This window comes from Vipera berus (genome assembly GCF_964194415.1).
Source record: "Vipera berus genome assembly, chromosome: 1".
NCBI classification, from domain to species: domain Eukaryota; kingdom Metazoa; phylum Chordata; class Lepidosauria; order Squamata; family Viperidae; genus Vipera; species Vipera berus.
Window position 1 is genome coordinate 132,712,448 of NC_138202.1, and position 23,973 is coordinate 132,736,420.

Genomic DNA, 23,973 nt, shown 5'->3' on the forward strand with positions numbered 1-23,973 from the left:
GTGTTATGGACCAGGGAGGCAAATAACTGAGGATATCTGAAGTTTGCTTTGCACTATCAGCCCAATGGCCTTGTCCAAAAGTTCAAACAGGAGGATGGGAATGGAAATACATATATCAACATAGCAATATTTATTAGTCATGTTAAAGACCACAGTTGGTTCCATGAGTAAAACATTAATGCAAAAATACAGCCAGGGATTTAAGACAGCAAACAACTCCCTAAGACATTAATTTGCTGCTGAACAGCAAATATATAATCAAATGAAAGAAATCACAGAGACACTGACCTTTAAATCTGAATTAATATCAAGCCCTGATAATATTATCCCTGGATGCCACTCCAAGGCCAAGATCACCCCTTGCCCCAAAGAAGACTTTGTCCTAAATCTCTCTCTCTCTCTCTCTCTCTCTCTCTCTCTCTCTCTCTCTCTCTCTCTCTCTGTCACACACACACACACACACACAAATTATTAGTTACCTACTTCTGAAAAAAAATTCAGAATAGTAAGGAGGAAGTCAACATCCTTACACTGCAATGCATATTCTGCCGGCTTTGTAAAATATGACTTAGATTAAGAGCTATTTCTAAACGGCAACTTGGCCTGAAAACCTTAATTCCTACTGTTGCTTGAATAATAAAGCCCATGAATAAAGATGAAACAGTAAAAATAATTTTGTCTAACTAACAGCTGCGCAACCCCGGCGTGTAGCTCTGAGATTATGGTGTTTACAACTGTAATCCTCCTTCTGTTCAGAAACCAGGGCAAGAAGCTTTCATGTACTTGGGATGACATTTTTCAGAATTTTCCATCAATAAATGGCTATGCAGTTTCAAGGCCTCCCCAAACAAAACGAAATAAAGCAAACAAAACAAGAAAAGCAATTCCATAACTAAAGCCATTCCTGATAGCTCTAGCAGGACTCTTCTCTCCTTAAGGTATGCAAAGCTTCTGTAAATAAAGTTTAAAATGGCAGAAATATATCAGTTATGCCATGCACAGTTAAGGCAACAGGATACAAAGTGTTTCTTCCATGCATACATATTTCCAGTTAATGATGACAATGAAAGGAAGGTGGTGATGGGAGAGAAAGAAAAAGACCATAATATGTTTAATTTTGAAATAATTGTTGAATTGTTATTCCAGTAACTGGGCCAAACTAAGATTCTACAGACAGGGCCTGGGGAAGAAGGAAACAGGGGGAAAGGAACTAAAGAAAAGTTGTGGGTGAAGCACACACAGAAGGAAAAGACAAAGAGGGTCAAGGAGGGAGGGAGGGAGAGAGAGAACCGCAAAGAAGAAGGTTATGGGGTCAGAGAAAATGGGGGTTACTTTAGGCTTGAAGTGATGTTTCCCTATGAATCCTCCTAGTTTCCCCCTGCAACTTAAAAGCCAGTGCAAAGTTTGATCGAGGTTTCTCATTAGCGCAACCAACCAATTAGTTACTGCAACATTTATGTAGGCTACAGAATGTGAAGTGTTTCTGTGGCATTGCTTTCTCTAATTTCCATGTTTTGTGACTTCGGCTTTTGAAGCCATATTGATTTCATCAGGTTATCTGCACGGAACATAATTCTCTAATTCTGCCCAAAATAAGAATTTCACTTGCTGCCTAAAGATTCAGGAAGCAGAAATGATTGATGTGACAGGGAGTTCAGCTGAACAAAAAGCATTTTTCCCCCATTCGGCACAATGAGTTTGTTCCCATTGGCCAATTATTTTGTCTTTGCAAATGTATTCTCCAGGAAAAATCAGCATGTATCAGCTCACAGGGGCCGATTCCAATTGTGTGAGTTTGCTGTGAATCAAATGTGAATCCCTATCAATAGAGAGCTATAAAATATGGTTTTTAACTTGAATATTTTACCTGTATATTATGAACATTTTCTTTAGGAATACCCTTATTCAGACAACGAACAGGGAAAAATAACTGATCATAATAACTTATAACTTTTGAAAAACATATAAACATAACTCAGAAATATAGATTAATTCTTGAATGTACAGTTTTAGACATCTAAGTCTTAGTGGTGACATACTGTTAACTAGTCACTTCTAATTTAAGAAGTATATTGACTAAATCAGGTGTCCCCAACCTCTGAGTCATGGCCCATTACTGGGCCATGGCCTATCTGGAACTAGGTTGTGCAAGCTGTAGGCCTGTGGGCATGCACATGCACACATCTACACTCATATAAGAAATGCCCCAAAGGCTTCTCCACTCTCTTGCATGAGTGGAGTTGATGCGGCCCAGTTCCCCTCTGCTTCCCCCCAGCTGGGCCACCAAGCCGCAAAGGTTGGGGACTGCTGGACTAAATGGCTACAAAAGAACTCAGATAAAACCTCGGGGAAGTTACTGCTGTTTTGTGGGTTTCTGAGATTCAGTTTGATATAAGTGCATAAGCATGTTACATATGACACAAAATCACTCCAAGCAGTTTACAGATAGTCCTCGACTTATGACCCCGATCGAGCCCAAGGCTTCTGTTGCTAAGCAAGAAAATTGTTCAGTGAGTTTTGTCCCATTTTTACGTCCTTTCTTGCCACAGTTATTAAGGGAATCGCTGCAGTTGTTAAGTTAGTAACGCGGTTGTTAAGTGAAGCTGGCAGTTGATTTTGCTGGTCAGAAGGTTGCAAAAGGTGATCACATGACCCCAGGACACTGCAACCGTCATAAATACATGCCAGTTGCCGAGCGTCCAAATTTTGATCACATGACCATGAGGATGCTGCAGCAGGCTTAAGTGTGAAAAACAGTCAGAAGTTACTTGTTGCAGTGCCATTGTGATTTTGAACAGTTTGCTAAATGAATGTGAGAACTACCTGTATTTTTTTTTATCTAGCGCAAAAGTGGACAAATGGTGTCCTTCCAGATTTTGTGGAAAGGTAACCTCCCCTTGACTCTGGACAGCCAGTAGTGAAGGCCAACAATATCTGGAGGCCCTCAGGTTGCCCACCCTTGACAGAGTTGAAGCTGAAAGGGTCATCTTGATTAATAGGGTTATGAATAAATGCATGAGAAATCATCGTGAAAGATAAAATTGCCTACCACTGCCCAGAAAGCTTTTTAAAGCCTGATATAAAATTATTGTATTGATGTGAAAATCCAAGTCTTTTATACTTGTAGTGGGAAAGAAAAAACCCTCAAAGGGCTTTGTGGGTTTATGCTAAGCTAAGTTTAGCCCTGTTAAAGTTCTTGATATATACACAAGGAGGGGCATCTTATGTACTTGAACTAGAAAAATACAAATGGCTCACCCCTTAATACATGATTATTTGCAGAATGAGAGGAATGCAAGGCAGAAAAACATTCATTCCATCTCTCATTTGACTGAATTGTTATACAACACACGCATTCCGTACAAAACGGGTAAATGAATCCAAATTTTATTTTGACCTTTCACTACATTATCAAGCACCCTTAAGAAAGTATGAAAATGAAAGGCCAAATATCTGGAAGCCAGTGTTGAAAATCAACCATGGTCTCTTCTCTGCAAATTAATCCCACAGTAAAATCTCCAACTTTTGTATTCTAATTTCCATCTCGGCAGGTAACTAATAATAGGGACACCTCTAGTTTCTAGATCAGAACTTCAAGATTCATAAAGACAAAGCAATTAAAACACTTTGGTTGTTTAGAGCAGTACAGGGAAGGGGGAGATATTTCTCATGATTGGAGGGTGGGAATCCACAATTTCTGGAAGTGAGTGAGTGATGAACGGTAGGTTTCTTCAAATTTCGATCTCACGTATTCAACGTTCGAAAAGTAAGTTTAATAAAACTGAAAAACAGCTGTCTCACCATAGACTATTTATTTCTTTAGTTATGTATTACAACAATTTGTATGCTGTCTACTGGTGGTCTGCAAAAAAAGCCAGGAATGAGTAAATTAATCAAGACAACTCTATCTTTATAATGGTTTATTAGAAACTTAGATTAGTTGCCCTAACTCGGATTTCATCTTTTTAGCTATGCAAACATTATCAATTTGCTCCATAATGGTTGGAAAGCCAGTGTAGGTGTTCCTCGACTTACAATTGGTCACTTAGCAACAATATGAAGTTACAATGAACCTACGTTGGGACTACTTACAACCCAGATTTGAAATTCTGATGATCACACAGACACCCCTCAGTCACATGACCAAACTCTGGGCGCTCGGCAACATGGCTGCATTTATTTATTATTTATTTATTATTGGGACTTATATGCCGCCCTATCTCCCGAAGGACTCAGGGCGGCTAACAACAATAAAATCCAACAATACAAAAGTTAAAAAGAATTAAATTAACAGCCCCAATAAATAAATTGAAATTGAAATTAAAAATTAAAAAACATTTTAAAATCCCTGTCGTCAGTCCAGGTCAGCCTGATGGAAAAGAAGTGTTTTAAGGCCGCAGCGAAAGGACCGGAGGTCCGGGGCCATCCGGAGCTCAAGGGGAAGTTGGTTCCATAGGGCTGGCGCTCCCACAGAGAAGGCCCTCCCCCTGGGGGTCGCCAGCCGACATTGTCTAGCCGACGGCATCCTGAGGAGGCGCTCTCTGTGTGAGCGTACTGGACGATGGGAGATCGTTTCCGGCAGCAGACGGTCCTGCAAATATCCCAGGCCTAAGGCATGTAGGGCTTTAAAGGTAAGTACCAGCACCTTAAATCTCACCCGGAGGACAACCGGTAACCAATGCAGCTCACACAGGAGGGGTGTAATATGGGAGTATCGGGATGCTCCCATCAGTACCCGCGTGCCCGCATTCTGCACCAGCTGGAGCCTCCTGGTGGTCTTCAAGGGCAGCCCCACATAGAGAGCATTGCAGTAATCTATACGGGAGGTAATGAGTGCGTGAGTGACCGTACATAGGGCATCTCGGTCCAGATAGGGGCGCAACTGGCCATTTATGGCCATTTTGCAGCATCTCACGGTTATGGGGCACCAGCTGGATCCTGACTTGAGAATCCTTCACTGCAAGCTTCAGAAGTAAAACACAAACTCTGCTTGCCAAATACCAGTACTAGACTTTGTAAATAGAAGAATGAGGAGCACACAAGGCAGAACTTGCTCCCTTAATGCCAAAATGCAAAACGTTCTTCCCTCACCTCAAAAGAGTGGAGAACCTGGCCTTCCAGATGTTGTTGAATGTTAACTCCTAGTTTAAACTAAACTAAAGGATGAAAAACACTCGGTAACACTCACCAGGCCGCAGATTCAGAGAGATCTTTTGAGGCATTATTTGGATCACATCTGGATTAGTCCCACTAGAGCTCTTACTGCTCAGGGGAAGGTTTTTTACTATATTAACTCTGCTTTTTTTACTCTCAAAATGCCCTGCACAACCATTGGCGATGAGGTGCTCAATGAAGTCACACCTTGAAGTGATGGATTTTTTGTTGCCAAACTCCTGTAAGAGAAAAACAGAGGAAACATACATCAGTTTGCCCAAGGAGTATCATGATGCATAGGAGAGTTAGCGAGGAAGTTGTTTCTTTCTTGTATATTTTCAGTGTAACTGTTTTACAAAGGGATCACATCAGGAAACCTTTCAGCGTATTCCATGTTCACCTTAGAACTGTCCTACAGATCAGAGTGAAATGCACTAACTAGCTTGGTTGAGGATTGCAATAGCAATAGCACTTAAAACTTATATATCCCTTCAAAGTGCTTTACACTCCTCTCTAAGTGGTTTATAGAACATTGCCTCCAACAATCTGGGTTCTCGTTTTACAGACCTCAGAAGGATGAAGGGCTGAGTCAACCTTAAGCCGGTCAGAATCGAACTGCTGGCAGTTGGCAAAATTAGCCTGCAATACTGCATTCTAACTACTGCGCCACCACAGCTCATTAGGATAGGGAGGATGAGTGGGATTAAAGAGGAACTAAGAAGAAAAACAGTTCAGGAGAATATAAATACAAGGCCCGTGAAATAAAACACTGCAAAATGGATACAGTTCTTTTTAATCCTTTTGTATGTCCTTGTCTTACTATCTCTTGGTATCTTTCCCCATCACCTACTTCTCCTGGGCCACAAAAACAACAACTATGCACTCTCCTTAACAGTATTTTCTGCCTATCAATCATTAGGTAAGTTTCTGGCACAAAAACAGGAGAACTACATTTGTAAGCAAACCCAATCACAAAGATTGCTTTTTTTAGAGAGAAAGGCCAAGAGAAGCCAACAACACCCTACCAGCAAGAGAGAAAAGACACCGACCCCTCCTTCTCCCTACTTCAGATTACAGCTGAAGACTGTGGAATATCCTATCAAGGAGAATGGGGAGTTAACTAATGCATTACCAAAAATTAACTGGGTTTAAGAGAAAGTTTGATTGTGACCAGAGGATGCAGTGTTAATTCTTATGTGTTAAGCTGGGCGGTAGGGGAAAGTTGGGGGTTCTAACATATACTAGCCATTCTGTTGCCTGACGAGCTCCCTATTTGATCTTCCGGACCTTGTCAAGGGACTGAAAACGTTCTCCAGGGTTCTACTGGTAGGAAACATTATGTTCCATGCCTTGAGAGCAGGTTTCAAGAGAACCTAGTTCATGGTTTCCATGACAACCACAAACTGGTCCCAACTAAATATCTGGCCCAATGTATACAGAAGGGCCAAAAATTACACTCCATTTTCACTTTGATTACATATGATCTGGATGTGGAGACCTTCAATGGAGTTTTTTGTTGTGGTCAGATCACTTTCTGGACTAGATTAAACTTGTTGCTACACAACACCTCTGCCTAGCATGGGCATGAGCTCTTATTTGAATTAAACTATGCCAATAAGAGCAATGAAGTGCTCATAATTCTCCATTCTTCAGCATAGCATTACAGTGGGAGCCACACAGTTCTCTGGTCAGATGCTATTTCCAGAGATCAACTTCCACAACAGAGAAGATACACTTCCTAAGACTCAAAAGATGACACTGACTGAAAGGGTTTGGAACCCATCCAGTATGCCTCATCTTACCAGATGGGCAGATAGTATGGAAGATAAGCAGGCCCCCAAATAACCATGCTCAGTGCCATGAATGGCTTTATAAGGTGGCATGTAACACTTTGTATTGTCCCTGGGAGTCCACTGGCAACCAGTGCAGCTTGCTGAGTAGTGGTATTATATACAAATGATCCATGAAAATGCCTTCTTGGCCATAGCTGATACCTGCCTTTTGAGCAGGGCCTGTGAGTCCAAGACAACCACCAAGTTGCACACCAGGGGCTGATGGACATTATTGTTATAGTTTCCTAGTGCAAGTTGTTCTTGAGAAAGTCAGTCAGATATTGCCAATCTTGACTTCTCATAACCAGAATCAGATATGGTACTTGTAATAATATCATGCATCAATAAATAAGATTCATTCCTGCCTATGTAATTGTCAGCCACACTAAGCATATCAGATGAAGAAATCAACTCTACAGGAAGTATGTTTGTTCATTTATTTTTTTCAGACGTCACAAAATGTGGAATTCACTAAATGTTCCAGTAACTAATTTGTTACTTGTGCTAATGCTTAAGACTATGAGCTTGGACATCTGCTCTTCAGAGCCATCCACTCTTGGTTAACTAAAGCTGCCCAGGGGATGTCATATAGGTGAGTTCTGGTCCTGGTGGTGAATTCCTTCGTTCCTTAAGGAAGCATTAATTTGCCCCCTTATTAAGAAACCATCACTGAAGCCCATCAAACTGGACAATTTTCACCCAGTATCTAGAATGCTTTTTTAAATTTCTAGTTTTTAATCATGTGTTTTTGTTGTGCATTGGCCAGAATCATATTCTGTGAGATGGGCAGCTACGTAAATGTGCTATATACCTATTTAGCAATAGCATTTCGACTAATATACCATCCCATGGTGCTTCCCACCCAGCACTTTCTGGGTGGTTTAGAATGTAGAAGCATTATTTGCGTATTGCCCCCCAATAACCTGGGTCCTCATTTTACCGACCTTGGAAGAATGCAAAGCTGAGCCCCATCAGGATCAAAGTCCAGACTACGGGCAGAGTTTGCCTGCAATACTGCACTTAATCACTGTGTAACTGAAGCTCCAAATATAAATAAATAAATAAATCTTCCTCAAGATAACGTTCTTTACCACTCCACTGAGTTCTTCAGAGCCAGAGAAAATGTTCTCTCCCAGTGAAACATTGATTATTTTCTAGTCTCAGTTCCTCACATTCATCACAGCAACTTGAAGGAGCTAAAAGATACATGGTTCAAGCCTGCAAGTGACAGCAATCATACTAGGAAACACTCTCCTTCATCAAAATCAGGGGTACTGTGCTTCAGTGGCTCATCCCTTGAATATGCAGGACCAAGTGACGGGGAGAAGGGGATGGTCTACTGTGTTCTTACTTAGGATTCATTCCTATGTAAAAGCATTGGAAGAAGTCATCCATTAGTTCAGGTGACATGCCACTAATATTCTAAAATGCTCAGTTGTGCATTCCACCCAGAGTTCTGACAATGATGTTGTAGAACTCTTTTGGTTTGGTGTTTTGTTGAGGTATGAAGAGGATGAACCAACCTAAAAACACCTCAGAAAGATGAAATGCTTGTTTCTGCAGAATGGATCTCTTTCTGCTCTGGTGATACCTGTGGATGAAGTGCCATTCCCCTTGAAAGATCAGGGATTGGGGTTCTCCTAGATTCATGGTTCTTAGACAGCAGGTGGAATTTGTGGCTGATGGTCACTCTTGCTTCATTCTGGCTGCTTATTGCTTTTTATGCTAATTTCATTTTATTTAGCTATATTACTTTGATTTTATTGTCTTTGGGTATTGTTTTATGTCTTCTGTATAATGCACTGCAGGAAATAATTTGAAGTTTGGTGGTCTAAAAATTCAGACAGATAGTAACTGAGTCATTTCTGGAGCAATGTCTTCTCTACAACCCAGCTCAGCTTTAGAAAAGTGCAAACTATTGTACAGTATGTTTTAATTAAGAATATGTAAATCAGGCTGCCTGAAAATTCTCATTGTAATTTCAACATCTCTCTATTTTGCTGGCTTAGGAATGGGTGGTTAAGAGAGCCATCCAAAGAGACAAGATAGGAGTTGTGAAGGTCATTGCAAGTCTCCTTTGGATTTTGAACTTTACTCTAAGAGGTTCAATAACAAAACATTTTTAACTTTATTCATATCAGAAGAGGCAGAATAGTTTGCAATCTGAGGAACCAGGAAAATAAAATAGCTCTCCAAAATTTAGCTAATCCATAATATGAGGTAGAAGTGTACATTGTCTATTGATTTTTCCATCAATCTATAAATTACAAAGAGAGACAGGGCACTGTCAGGCACTAAGTACTCCCTTCCATCTATTCCAGCATTTTAAAAAATCAACACAATAAACACTGCTGTAATCTCCACTCCTGAATTTTCTGATGTAGACTCTTCATCTTATAATAAAAATAATCAGCTCCAAAATTACTTATTCACTTTAACCACTTTTCTTGGAATGTCATTCCTTTTTTCACACCTTGCCCTCAAGGGATACATATCCCCAAAGCATGTCATTGCTGTATACCACATCTGTTTTTTCTCTGAAAACAGAAGTATAAGAGAAGCTTTCATCTCTAAAAAAAAAAAGCCCTCCAGAATAAGGATCTCAGATGAAGCATGTTTTTCATCAAAATACCATCTAATTATTTCATGAAATACTGGTATAACCTGTTAGTGCCTAAGCTTCATAAGCTCATTAGCCATTGTTAGAACTGGTTTTTTTTTAAAAAAAGTCATATCATTGGATCAAAATTATGTTGGTATAATTATATTGGTAACTGGTAAATTGGTAAAATCATATAATTATATTGGCAACTGTTCTTGAATAGGAATACCTAAAATTTCCTCTCTCTTTTTCCTTTCTCCCCCAAAAGTGTTCCTTCGGAATGGCAGATTAAAGAGCAATAGAATTTCTGCATGTGCAGTATTATTAAACACCTAGCTTTTGAAGCTTATTCCGAAAATGATAAGCTTGCCAAAAAGACATTAGACTATGAGTCTCTTTCAAATTCATGAAGTCATATATTCTGATGCCACCATTTCAAATGAAACATTTTGGATAACAGAGGAAATGAAAACCCATTAAACAGAAAGTTTTTCTCTCCTACAAATGAAAGGAAGATTAATTAATGCAGAATTCTGCCCGTGGGTTAGGTATCTGCATCCAGTAACTTAGGGAATCGTATCCTAGGAACCTGGATGCTAGATTCGAATTTTAAAACCCAAACTTTATTCCACAGAAATCCAAACTTCATGAGACATTTTTATGAATAAAAGTATATAATTTTGTGGGATATAGTATCTTAATTTTTCCCCTCCACAATAAGTACTTGCCTTAAAATGAGGCGAAGACATTTAGAATGTCTCCTACAACTGTTTACAGCTACTATAAGATTGTCAGCTTTTCCACCCTAGCTCAAAAGCCCTGTTATTATTGGCAGTGGCACCATTCAAGGAGGATATTTCAATGAAAAATTACTGAAGGCTTCAGGAATTATTTCATATAAAATGGTCCTTTACCCTCTAATCAAGTTTGAAAAGTCTTCACAATTGATTTGACTATGCTTCACCATAAACTACTGATGATTGCCCCAAAACAGCAGTCACAACAATCTCCTGTATAAACATTTGTGTTGGCAGGGCTATTAAAAACACTTGCGTTTTCTGTGCCAAGAAAATAAGATAAATTCTTCTTAATATGGCTGTATCCTCACCAATATTTTCTGCCTTTTAGATGTCCCCACACCAGTGGCACACTTGTCGTAAATATTAACTTTTCACAAGGTGGCTCCAAGCCAAGGTTTGGCGGAAGCCAACCTTCTACTACGCCCTCGCTTTTCATATTAAAAAAAAAAGTCCTGGAGATATCAACCAACTGTACATGCCCCTTAGTCTCAAATGTCTTGTTGTAAATCTAAAGTCACAGCATATGAGGAATGTTCTAGCAGTTATTATGGCAAGTGTTCAACTGAATTAAAGATGTCCTTAAGAACCAATTTCCATAATGGGATGGTAGTTTTTGAGTTGGGTAATAATCTTCCCCAAGCCAGAGCCAAAATAACATTTAAAATGTCAAGCGACTTAGCTTAAGGTACGAGATGTATCCACTCTATAGCAGAGGCCCCCAACCTTTTGGGCACCAGGGACCGATTCTATGTAAAGATTTTTCTGCAGATCAAAGGGGGCATGGTTTCGTGTGCTGCCTGCATCCAGGAGATGGGGCTTCACCTGTTTACGTGGCCTGGTTGCTGGTATGCCACGGTTGGGGGACCCCTGCCCTATAGCATTTTTCTTTAAGGGTGAAAACCTGTCAGGAAAGATCCAAGATTAAAAAGGTCCAGGATGTGATATGTTTTACTAGGGAGAAAGAAAGAGGAACATACCTCTTTAAAGCACCAAGCACACTTGGGATGAATGAGCAAGCATTCTTCACAGGAGGTAGCATTGCCGCTTGAACAAACATTGAGACCTTTAAAGAAGAAAAAAGAGAAAAGCTGAAAAAAAAGCCGGAAAAAAAACCCCCAGAGATTTTAATGCCGCTACCCTAGAACAAAAGCAGTCCATATCAACAGCACGTAAAAGCATTGCTTTGCAGTGGAGAAGATAAAGTTATCTTCTCCAAGGTTCAAGGTGGCTAATAAAAGCAATAAGAAGAAGAAGAAAAAAGATATGTGAATAAAAAAAGATGGAAACATTAAGGATACATTACAGATAGTCCTTGACTTACAACCACAATTGAGCCCAACATTTCTGTTGCTAACTGAAACATCTGTTAAGTGAGTTTTGCCCCATTTTACAACCTGCCTTGCCACAGTTGTTACGTGAAACATGACCCCAGGTCACAGCAATCGTCATAAATATGGGTCAGTTGCCAAGCATCTGAATTTTGATCATGTGACCATGGGGATGCTGCAATGGTCGTAAGTGTGAAAAATGGTCATAAGTCACTTTTTTCAGTACTGTCGTAACTTCCGTCCCTAAATGAACTGTTGTAAGTAAGTCAAGGACTACCTGTATTTTACAAAATAAATAGCATACAATAGCCTTTTTTCCCCAAGAATCTATTTCAATAAAATGCCTATAAAATAAATATCACAGAAAAAAACAAGCTTGAACTCATTTCAAAGGCTAAGGACTGTAATCAGGAAGGCATTTCATAAAATCCCTAAAGCAGGGATGGACAATAGGAATATAAAGTCACTCCAATCTCCTTAACTCCTTTGGTGTCCACCAAGTTCTCTGTCCCATATGACTTCTTTAATACCAGATATAAAATAGCAAGCTGTATGCACCAAATTCTATTCTATTCTATTCTATTCTATTCTATTCTATTCTATTCTATTCTATTCTATTCTATTCTATTCTATTCATCTATAGCAACTTATTTGGGCTCTTCAAATACTCCATTGTGTTCATAGAGAACATGCTGGTTCACCTTCTGACAAATGGAATTTTTAATTAATTATTTCCAGCAAGACAGTCAATTTGTGCAAAGATATAACCTAACTGCAGTTATTTTGTCAGCCTCCCCATCATACCCTTAACATTCCAAATGTATTTCTAGCCCTATGAGGAAGTCTTATCTCTGGCCTGAAACCTTGGCAGACTGATAAAGGAGAACAGCCTTTCAAACATCTTGGTTTCAAGACACAATGTAACAGAGCATTCCAAGTCATTGTACAATCTTTTTATACTTACAATAAATTCTTATATTCATAGTGCTGTTTCTACATTGTGGGTAACATACTAGATTCTAGTAAGCAGCACTGTATTATGTACACGGTCATTGCCCTTTTATTATTCTGCGTGCAAAATTAATCAAATAAATGCTCCCACATTTAAAGCATTTCCTGAATTTGAGATTACTGGTCAATGATGCCTATAACATCTTTGTTATATTGTCTGCTTGATTATCCTTCCTTCTGAGCTGCAAGCTCCTAAATCAGTCCTTAGGCAATATGTAGATTTAAACTGGTAGCTTTAACCACTTTGCAGCTAAAACCAAGGAGAAGTCATATTCACCAATAGCTAAAATTTGTGAAATTCTATTATTTCCATTTTGGTTATGGAATACATGGTTCTGACATAACAGCACGTTGACAAATGGGATATGAATCAAGTTGCAAGTATCTCTCTCTCTCAGCAGTGAGATATTACCATTACAGATCTTGACACTTCCGGCTCAAGGTCACCCGGGCTGGTTTGTGCCTAAGGTGATACTAGAGCTCAGTATCTTTTGGTTTCTAGCCTGGTATCTTAACCATTGCATAAAACTGGACCTTACAGGAAAGTAAACAGAGAAAGAAAAGCAGGATTAACTTGCTTTCATCTGCATATTTATAACAATGATGATTACAGAAAAGAAAAAAGGCATTATGGGAAGGAAGCTACAGTTCTCACTGAATTCACACTACTGTAAACGAATCCAGCAAATGATCCTGCATTCATGCTATGCAGACTAAAGAGAAAATGACCTGAGGCTGGATTATAAATGGATTTTTTCCCCATACCAAAGTGTCAATGTAATAACTGCATACACTAGAGACAATCCCATTTAATCCTTCTTAAAAGATCAACAGAAGCATTAATCGGTTTTGCTCCATAATTTCTCATCAGCAACTGCAAAAAGGAAAGGGTAGCACTGAATGGCAGGTTAGATATGGCTCAAACAGATTCTAATTTCATCTGGGTAGGAATTTCAATTTCCCTTTGTAACACTTTTGCGTTGCTGTGTTTGTGCAGCATATGCTGATCTTTGAAAACACAAAAGATGGGTGTTGTCTGCATGAATCATGCACTTTGAGAATTGAAAATTCCACACCCCACACACCATATACTTGGGGGGGAAAATAACAACCTGCTCCAACAGCAGCAGTTTTGTATCAAATAGTTTAGAAAATTGTCATCTTTAAGACATACGGACTTCAACTACCAAAATTCTGGGAGTTGAAGGTTCACACATCTTAACATTGGCAAGGTTGGGAACACTGCTTCAAGGCAACTGGACTTTGATTTTTTTTGTTTGTTTGTTTCTATTTGAAGATGTTTTGCTTCTCATCCAAGAAGCTTCATTAGTTCTGGCAGGATGGTGGGAGAGATGGGAGACTCCTATCATCCCCCACCATCCTGCCCAAACCAATGAAGCTTCTTGGATTAGGAGCGAAATGTCTTCAAATAAAAATAAAGAAAGTGTGGTTGCCTTTTGAAAAAGCACCTTTGAGACAATCATGGCCTGGGTGACTGAGAATCTCCATAGACTGCTTAAAGGCATGTTCAATCTGTTGAATGCTGAATTCTCTAAACCATTTGGGGTGTGGAATTTAAGATTTGTGGACTTCCAACTCCCAGAATTTTGTTCATATGTTTTAAAGTTGACAAGGTTGGGAAACACTAACCTAAAGGATGATTTTTCAAAACTATGCATTGACTTGATCCTAGAGATGTGTCTACAAAGGTTTTTGGGAGGGAGAGGAAAGAGAGGGAGGTATGGTATTAAAAAAAATCTTGTGTGCCTACTATTCTCTGGATAGGATGCTCCATTTTGATGGCAGCCATGGGGAGGAAGAAACAAGCAGTTCTGCTTTTTTTTTTTTTTTGTAAACCCAGATAAGTGATATAGCGATAAGAAAAAAATAAGTCACCTGATGACTTTGGAATTTAGGACATGTGATGAAGAATATGTGAATCTACACAGACGGCAGAACTGATTTTTCAGAAGAGAAAATACCATCCACAAAAAAACCAAACATTTTAGGCAGTCAACCCACTTGGGCCAAACATTTCAAATGATTGCTTTCAAGCTATCTTAGCTTTCACAGATTCTTCCTTCTTTGGCCTTCTTTATGCCATTTCTATTTTGCTCAATGCTGATCGTTTCTTTCTTCTGTTCTGTCTCAGAGTTCTCCCAGAGAATGCTCTTCCATCTTGTTGGACTGAGTTATTGGGAATTTCTGTCCGTACCCTAAGATGGGTTATTGTCATAAGCAAAGGAGGCCACTGTTCAACAAATCAATTTTAAAAATCCAAGCTAAATGTTACATAGGAATGAAGTCTGCATTATTCTCCATGATCTCTCTCCATCCAATATGAACAAGAAGGGCAGATGAACTTTGGGTACTATCAATAAAAGAATGTCATCTTGAAGGATCCAGGAAATGTGCCTACTTTATTGCAGCATCTGATCTCTGGAACAAAATTACCCCCACCCCCAAGATATTTATAGCGTGTATCATTATATAATTCAGGAAATAGTGGAAAACCTGGGTATCATTCAGGATAGGGTGATGATGAGTATTGTTTTGGTTATGGATGGTTCATAAGTGCTCTTTGGTTCTTACAGACAATTGTGTCCTTTTTATTTGTAAGCCACCTAGAGTTGTCAAGCAGGTAGATTAGATTAGATTAGATTAGATTAGATTAGATTAGATTAGATTAGATTAGATTAGATTAAATTAGATGGCTAAAAATTTGAAAACAAATAAAATCAAGAAACAAATGTCATCTGGTTTGTTGCAACATGATGGAAAAACTAGGAGAATTTGTGCCATGTCAACATTAGCAGTAAAAGGTTAAAATAAAGTGTGAAATATTATCTACCATCACAATGGTGTCAACTCTTAAAGAGGCCACATACATTTAAATGCAAAACATACCCCATTTTCTATGCTGTATATAAAAAGTTCAAAATCTCTCTGCCTAAATCCACCTTTCTCCCATTTTATCATTTTTATTTTATGTACAATGATAATGTGTGAATTATTTCTGCAAATAATAATACTGACAAAATAAGTTTGTGCTACTTAATGACAAAAATTTTTTTCAAAATAAAGATTATGAAAAAAGCATTCCACATATTTCCCACTCTTGTCCTTTAAGGCAAATAATTACGTCCTTTATCTATGCCACCATGACTACCATAATGTAAAGTCTCAGAATTTAATTTATTTATTACTTTTGTTATACAAAGCACACTTAAAAAAATCCCCAGAAAGCCTTTTGACAGAATTATGAATTCCATAAATTCAGTTTTAAGATGAACTATGATGTGGGGGCAAATCCAGTTTCAGATCTTATTTTAACATTTATGGAGGATGATCAGAACATGATTGACTTGAAAGCCAGAAGGCTGAAGTAGATGAAGGACAAGAAATAGAAAGCCACATTCATCAATGAGTTTGTTTTCATGACGAATGAATAATTACATGGATGGTTATTTGGATAGATTTTTGATCAAGTAATGACATATGTCAAATGTTCAGATTCTGAATCAAATTTCAGGCAGTGACTTATGATCTAATACTTAACGTGTTAATAGAATGCATAGTATCATTTCATTAATAGCATTCTGGGGAATACAATTGAAATATTAAGTTTACAACAGCTTGCCAGTTTCTATCATGACTTGATTTCATCACTCAGAAATAAATTAACTGCCCAAGTTTTGCTTGCATTTTACTTCCAGATGTCTTGGATTCTGTGCTTGTTATAACATTGTCTGGAAGGTTTTCACCCAGTTCTGCAGTGTTTCAATTCGGGCTGCTTAATTTAGCAGATACTTTGTTAACACGGCTTCTTAAATTGTAACTATAAAGAAGGAAATCAACAAAACAGCTAAGAGCACTCAGATCTACTTCTGCTTTTAAAAGTGCATAATCACTACAATAAGACTATTTGGGGAGTGCATCTTCCAAAGTGGGGCTACGTTAGCACAAGTTTCTATCAGAAGCATGAAAGAGCATTCTTATGTTTTCATAGCAGCTTCTCCAGTCATTTTTTTTTTCGCAGTAGCAGACATCTCAGTTGCAGCAGCTTATGCTAGAATCATTTACCAGTTCACAGAATCCCACTGCATTATTATTCACCATCGATATGAGAGGAGCATTTTCCTGGTTGTCTGCTGAGTTTATTTTTCACAAACATGCACAGAACGGGGCTGCAGGCAGGCATACCTCGGCCTGAATTCTATTTGAGCCTTGAGTGAGCGTTGCCCACACACGTTCAAGAATTTCATCGTAACCGCAAGGAGTTGCTTCTTCCTTTGTAAGTAAGACAAGGAATTAAAAGACATGATATGCCTCCAGAAAGGTGGATAATATGCATTTCCAACCCTAGTCTATTAGCCTCAGACCATCCTCAAGCTTTGCTTCCTCACAACTTCTCAGAAAACAACTTCAAACCAAACTATAAGCTTCACACAATGCTGCATTCCAAAGTTGGTCATTTTTCAGTTTCGTGGTGCTTCAGGAAAAGATGTATGAAGCTTAAAAAGTACAGGAATGCTGAACTACAGCAGCAGCTGTTATCAACTACAGTACTGGAGGTTTTTTTTCCTACTAGAAAAATAACCAAATCAAATCCCCTTGTAAAGGAGGAAAAGGATATTAAGACTTACCCCCTCAGCCGTCAACCTCCAATTATGGGTATTTTTTTTTACAAATAGGTAGTACAGCGTGTGAGAATTAGTATATTCTGCCTTTGGATAACAATGGACAGGAAATCACTGAGCTGCTTTTCTGAAATAGAGATCAGTCAACTCGAGGGGAAAATACATCTGAGTGCATATGCACAAAAATGAGGTGAGAAGAGGGATTTAATTTAACCGTAAAAATAGAAGAGTGCAAATGCATTTTGAATACAGAAATGTGCAAGGTTTCCTGGTTTTGAACTTGAGTTATTTTGAATCTTTTGGAAGAATTTAATGCTTGAAAATGGAGAACTTGAAAAAGTTTTGCACTCAAAAAAGTTCAAATGGAAACATTTTGCATATCCCTTGTAAAACAGAAACAAGAATCTACTGTATGATGAGTTAGATCTTTGTCTATATAGTTCAATATTATGTACACTGATTTATGAGTGTTTTGCATAGTTTGAGGCAGGAATCTTCTTCACCTTCACTAGAAGTTGCTGGGGCTTGAATGCAAGAACTTCTGAGCCAAGCAGATGTTTCACCATTAAGCTACAGTTTTGATATGATCCGTCCATAAAGGATTTTCTAACACCAAGGAGATGCCCACATGGTTGAGATTAAACGATGCCAGAGTCAGCAAGGATAAATGTGATCTTCTTTATAACTTTTTAACTAAATTGCATGGTGTCAAATAGCAAACAATCAAACCATCAGCAATGTTTTAAGACACTGATAACTCATATAGTTCTGGCTAGAAGTACATCTGGCATGTACCAAACAGAGATTCTGAGAACTTTAAAAATATGATTTCTTGAAGAAGCAAGATTTATTAATAGAAAAATATGTCATGATACAAGTTAGGATCAAGCCAACATATAAGCAAGAAAGCAGCCTTATATCTACTTTATGTAATTTTCATGGATGCCTGAAGTCTTGGCAAAACTGGAATCTGCTATCATTGTTTATCACTGTGTGCCACCTTAATTTTTTTTTTAAAAAAAAAGTTGCTTCAAGAGGAATTTTTTTAATGCTAAAAAAATGCTGTGTGTAGGCAGAGATCTGATCCTTTTAAAGGAGTGCAAAGATATGACTGTGTATGTGAGGATTTACTGCTTCTATAAATGGAAGCCAGCTAGATCATTCAAGGAACTAGCCAAGGAACGCATGATAGCCTGTTTCCTGTTGCAAAACCTCTTCATAGGATAGTCAAAGAATTATTCCAGTGCAATACGCATTGGGTTTTCCTAACAAGCGGGCCTTCTCTGTCAATTGTGTTTATTCTTATTTCTAATCTTCAATAAAATATTCAAGGCCAGCCCTGAGTGAAATGTGACAAACATAAATTTACCACTAGATATGACTGCACGTTAAAGATGCTGAGCTTGCCAGCTGGAAAGTTGACAGCCCAGGATCGAGACCCAAATGCCACATGATGGGTTGAGCTCCCCGTTCCTTGCCCCAGCTCCTGCCCACCTAGCAGTTTGAAAGCATGCAAAAGCAAGCAGATAAATAGGTACCATTTCAGTGGGAAGTGTTTCATGCACATTTAGTGTATAGCCATGCCAGCCACATGACCACGGAAAACGTCTTCAGACAACACTGGCTCCATCAGCCAAGAAACCAGAAATGAGCACCACCGCCTAAAGCCAGACACGTCTGGACAGGGAAACCTTTGCTTATAACTGCACCTTTCATCTTGAGAAGGCAGACTTCATTCCTTCATCTTTCCCCCATCACTAGATCTCTTCTCAGACATTTCCTTATAAAATTAAGTTTGCAGATCCTAAAACCATAAAAATATTGAAACCAGCTGGGTAATCGTGAACCAGTCACTCTCTTTCAGCCCTAGAAAAAGGTATCAGCAAACTACTTACAAAATATTGCACAAACCCCTGTATAGATGAACCAATCCATGTAGATGCTCAGAGTTAAGAGGGACCCAAAGGCATAAAAACAGTAATAATAAAAGATTTTGGAACTTTTCTTACTGCCAACCCTACTATCTTTTACTTTTTGTAGACTTCCAGTTTGCATTTCTCCACGTATTGGATTCTGCAGAGTGACTGATTATAGTAGTACATCATGTGACACAATGCCCATGTTTTAAGAAAGGGGGAAGGCAGGCAATTCAAAACAAGATGCACAAACAGGACAGGGACACGCCTCCACTTCACTGCTAGTTTTCCTTCTTCCTAACCATTTTCTCCTGAAAATTTCACCCCTTTTGAAGCTTACACTGGAATAAGCAATAAAGCTACATTCAAAAGGATTAAAAAATATCCTTGGGATTAACTGCCATATAGGATCACAAGCAATCATTTTTCTAAGTTACAATGCACTCCATGTGAAAATGACTGGTATTTTATAGCTTGCTCTAAAAATGCATTATAGGGAATACAATACTTTCTACAGCAGGGGTCTTCAAACTTGGCCCTTTTATGACTTGTGAACTTCACCTCCCAGAATTCCTCAGCCAGGCACGCTGGCTGAGGAATTCTGGGAGTTGAAGTCCACAAGTCATAAAAGGGCCAAGTTTGAAGACCCCTGGTCTCCAGTTTAGTTAGCTGTTAACTTAGAACCACATTGCATTTGTTAAATGGGTAAGGCCAGCAAAGTCAGTGTGATTTACTCTCAAGTAAGTGCAAATAGAACATGTCCGGTCGGACAACATAGCTGTCATCTTCCCATGACACAAATGCCCAATTTGTTGCCCTCCCCCATATTCTGAAAACCTGTCTGGAAGATAGTCTGCAGAGCTCTCTTACTGGCTTAGTTGTGGCTTGTGCTGATAGAAAACTCCGCAGGGAGTCCTTGACTTACAACAGTTCGTTTAGTGACCGTTTGAAGTGACAAACCACTGGGAAAAAAGTGACTTTTGACACATACGACTGTTGCAGCATCCCCGTAGTCACATGATCCAAAGTCAGATGCTTGGCAACTGACTCATACTTACGACGCTTGCAGAACTTTGGAGTCATGGGATCAGCTTCTGCGACCCTGTGACAAGCAAAGTCAATGGAGAAACCAGATTCACTTAACAACTGTGTTATTTTCTTAACAACTTCAGGGATTCACTTAACAACTGTGGCAAGAAAGGTCGTAAAATGGGGCAAAACTCACTTAACAAATGTTTCCTTCGCAAAGGAAATTTTGAGCTCAATTGTGGTTGTTAAGTCAAGGACTGTCTGTACTGGCTTAAAATCTGTGGTCCCCGCTGCCAATTCCTGTGCTGCCTCTATTTTAACCTGAGGCCAGATGGCTGAACCCTAATTTCAGGGGTGCAGCATCAGTTAAGCAAAGCCACCATTTAAAAACTCCAGCATTACTGCCTTCTCTCTTTGTTCACATCATCAGTCAGAAAGAAACTATCTGCCAGTCACAACACTGCTGTGTTTGTTGGATGCTTTTAACAACAGGCTTGTGCAGGCATGGAGTTTTGAAGGAATGCTGGGCCTATGGAGTGAGTTAAATCCTGCCACTTCCCGAGCCCATTGGACAGGTACAGTAAAAGAGGCTGGTTTAAAACAGAGGGGTTTTCCACTCCCAAAGAGAATTGCCAAGAGATTAAAGGGGAAGGTGTGTGTCTGAATATGCCTGAAGTGGCCAGTTGTGCTTGCCTGATCCCAAGCCTGATCCCAAACCTCACTGCACAGCCAAGCAGTCAGTCAGACTTTGAGTCCTTCGAAAGCAACGCAGACAGACATCTGTGGGCTTAAGGGAGGGGAAAGGTCCACTCTGACTCAGGAAGAACAAAGGATGATGACCTCTATTATGGATTAGGAATGGGCTGAAGGGAGCCGTGGCTTAGGACCAAATGGCAACCTAGCAAGTTAAAAAGTGCTTTTTTCAGAAATGAAAGCTGGGGATAATTTCAACAGGGGTGCAAATTGATGTTTTAAAACCTCCTACAAAGCACAATTTAAAAAAAAAAAACCTAATTATGGAATTTGAGCTTATTTTTCAAATTGAGAGACGAAAAAGATCTGTTGCCTCAAATATACTGGGAGAAACATCATTACAGTCTCTCTTACATCTCCTGCTATTCGATAATTGCTGCTGGAAGTGACACAGGGCAACCATACCTGCTAATGTTTTTTCTCTGGTGAGTAACCTACTTCTGCAACAAGCAGTAGGAATGGAACTACCATTTAAAGACTACCCTGCTTCTAACTTTCTCTGGAAGCATCTTAAAGGTAAAGAGAGGGCAAGCAAAGAATAAGGTGCTAGTAACAAGCATATTTCCAAAGAAACAGAAGAGCTAATAAGCACTTTGGGGAGTTGATACGAAAGAATTCTTAACTTTGGACTATTATCACCAGCCTACACATCTATGGAAATCTTGCCCAACTTGGCACTCACAATGGTACAAACTGCAGCCCCTAAGCATTGTCAGGGAGCCACCCTGGGAAGGCTCAGCTACAGCTATTTCAAAATCACTAACCACCTTATAAACACTTTAAAAACACTATATCAGCAAACTAAGTCCATAAACACTCCTACAACACCCACGTCTCCTTGGCTCAGTTGGGGAGGAAAACACACACTAGAGAGCCTTCTCTCATATTGCAGAAGTAACTTGGTGATGCACAGCTTTTCTGAAAGAGTAAGAAGTGGGTTATAAACCGCACAGAAGTCATATTTTTCTATAATGAAAGGCTTCGGGAATGCATATAGATCAAACCACGTTTTCATGTTTGGTTTTTGCAAAGAGGTTTAGGAAAATCATGCATCATTCACAGTTTCAGGGTCCTGTAAAACTGGGTGTGTCTAGTTTAATGAAAAGAAGGACTAGGGGTGACATGATAGCAAAATTCCAATATCTAAGGTGCTGCCACAAAGAAGGGGGGGGTGTCAATCTATTCTCCAAAGCACCCGAAGGCAGGGCAAGAAGCCACGGATGGAAATTCATCAAGAAACAACCTAGAACTGTGGTGAAATTTCCTGACAGAACAATTAATCAGTGGAACCACTTGCTTCTAGAAGTTGTGGGTGCTCCAACACTGGATGTTATTAAGAAGAGACTGGATAACCATATGCCTGAACAGGGGGTTGGATTAGAGGACCTCAAGTGTCCCTTCCAACTCTGTCATTCTGTTATTCTGTTCTGTTAAAAACTTGGGATATTTATTCTTCAGGCACCACTACCAATTCAGGTTCTATTCCTTCAGCTTTTATTGCATGTGGCATCATCCAAAAGGCCTGGCAAACTTATCAATCCATTTAGCCACTTATTCATTGCAGCCCTCGCTACAGCCAAAGCAACTGGGCACCTTCCAAATGTCTGGGCAGCCAGTTCCATCATCTTGCAGTGCGGTTGAAGGAACCCAGACCACGCAGCTGGGAAAAAGGGTGTTGAATAATCGTCCATCTATTTACTGACCTCTGGGTTGTTGTTGTTGTTGCTGCTGCCGCTGCTGCTGCTATCGAAACCCTGGTGTGTTTACAGGGAGTTCTACACGTGCTATTTTTATTATTTCCGATTAACTCCTTCTCTTCCCCCCTCCCCAAGTCCTGCCGCGAAAAGCAGCATAAAGATTCACAAAAATAAAAGTTATCCTTTGCCTCTCTCCCTCCGGATCGAATTGGGTGGGCGTCTGCCACAACCCCCTCTTTCCCCCACCATGTAAGATTCACACAACTATTACACCTTGTCACTCACTCACTCACACACACACACACACGGTCGTCCCAGCGCTACACACACACACACACACACACACACGGTCGTCCCCAGCGCGATGTAAAACATTCTCGAGGTCCACTTTTAGTTGCACTCACCTGTAACGCCGGAGCAAAAGGAGGAGAGGAGCCAAAGGCAGACCGCGGCGGCGTACCGCGGGAACCCCCTCCCCAGGGCCATGACGACCACCGACGCCGGAGTAAAAGCCTCCCCTGAACGCTTTCGGGAAAGCCCGGCGGGAGTCGTTAACAAAGGCCACCGCTGCAATGGCAGGAGGCACCGATCGGTCGGACGGCTGGATCAGGCGCGATCCTAGGCATTACTGTCTTCGGCCACCGAATCCAAGCCAGCCAGCCAGCCAGAAGAAAATAAGGCAGAGGATCGGCGCTGGCTGCTTCTTCACACCGTCCGTTTCATAGCTCTTTCCGTCCGGGGGGGAATTTCGCCGGTCGCCCTCCAGGGAATCCAAAGTTGCGGGACGGCCTCAAAAGCGCAGATCTCCCAGGCCCTGAAGCAGCCTTTCCCTCCTCCTCCTCCTCCTCCTCCTCTGCCTCCTTCTCAGCCTGGATCGCTTTGAGTTTTCTGGTTTATGTTTGTTTCTCCTCAACCTGCCCCCCCCCCCGCCCCCTTTCCTGGATGAGTCTCCGGCTCTGGCTGCGACTCTCTTCCCAAACTCCTGAACTTTTCTTGCTGCCCGGGCTCTGAATGGTAAATCTCCGCCCAGCCCGCCCAATCGGCGTCCAGCAGCGATTAACTCTCTGCAGCCCTGCCGCGAGGGCCCTGCCCGCCTTTTCTTGGGGTCAAGATGGATGGGAATGGCCTCGCAGCCAAATGGAAAGGGTAAGACTGGATACAGAGTAACGGAGTCGCAAAGGGACCTCGGAGGTCTTCAAGTCCAAACCCCT

General features: G+C 40.1%; 1 protein-coding gene across 1 annotated transcript in view; it reads right to left on the reverse strand.

The window, feature by feature from the left end:
- ITGB5 (integrin subunit beta 5) overlaps nt 1–23,672 on the reverse strand; it is an 84,066-nt gene extending 60,394 nt beyond the window's left edge. Inside the window, exons 1-3 of the mRNA XM_081314246.1 lie at nt 23,167–23,672; nt 11,366–11,451; nt 5,189–5,393 (exon numbers count right to left, since the gene is read on the reverse strand). Coding sequence (XP_081170372.1) covers nt 5,189–5,393; nt 11,366–11,451; nt 23,167–23,248 — 373 coding nt within the window. The 5' untranslated portion in view covers nt 23,249–23,672. The remainder of the gene's footprint in view (nt 1–5,188; nt 5,394–11,365; nt 11,452–23,166) is intronic.
- Between the last annotated feature and the right edge of the window lie 301 nt (nt 23,673–23,973).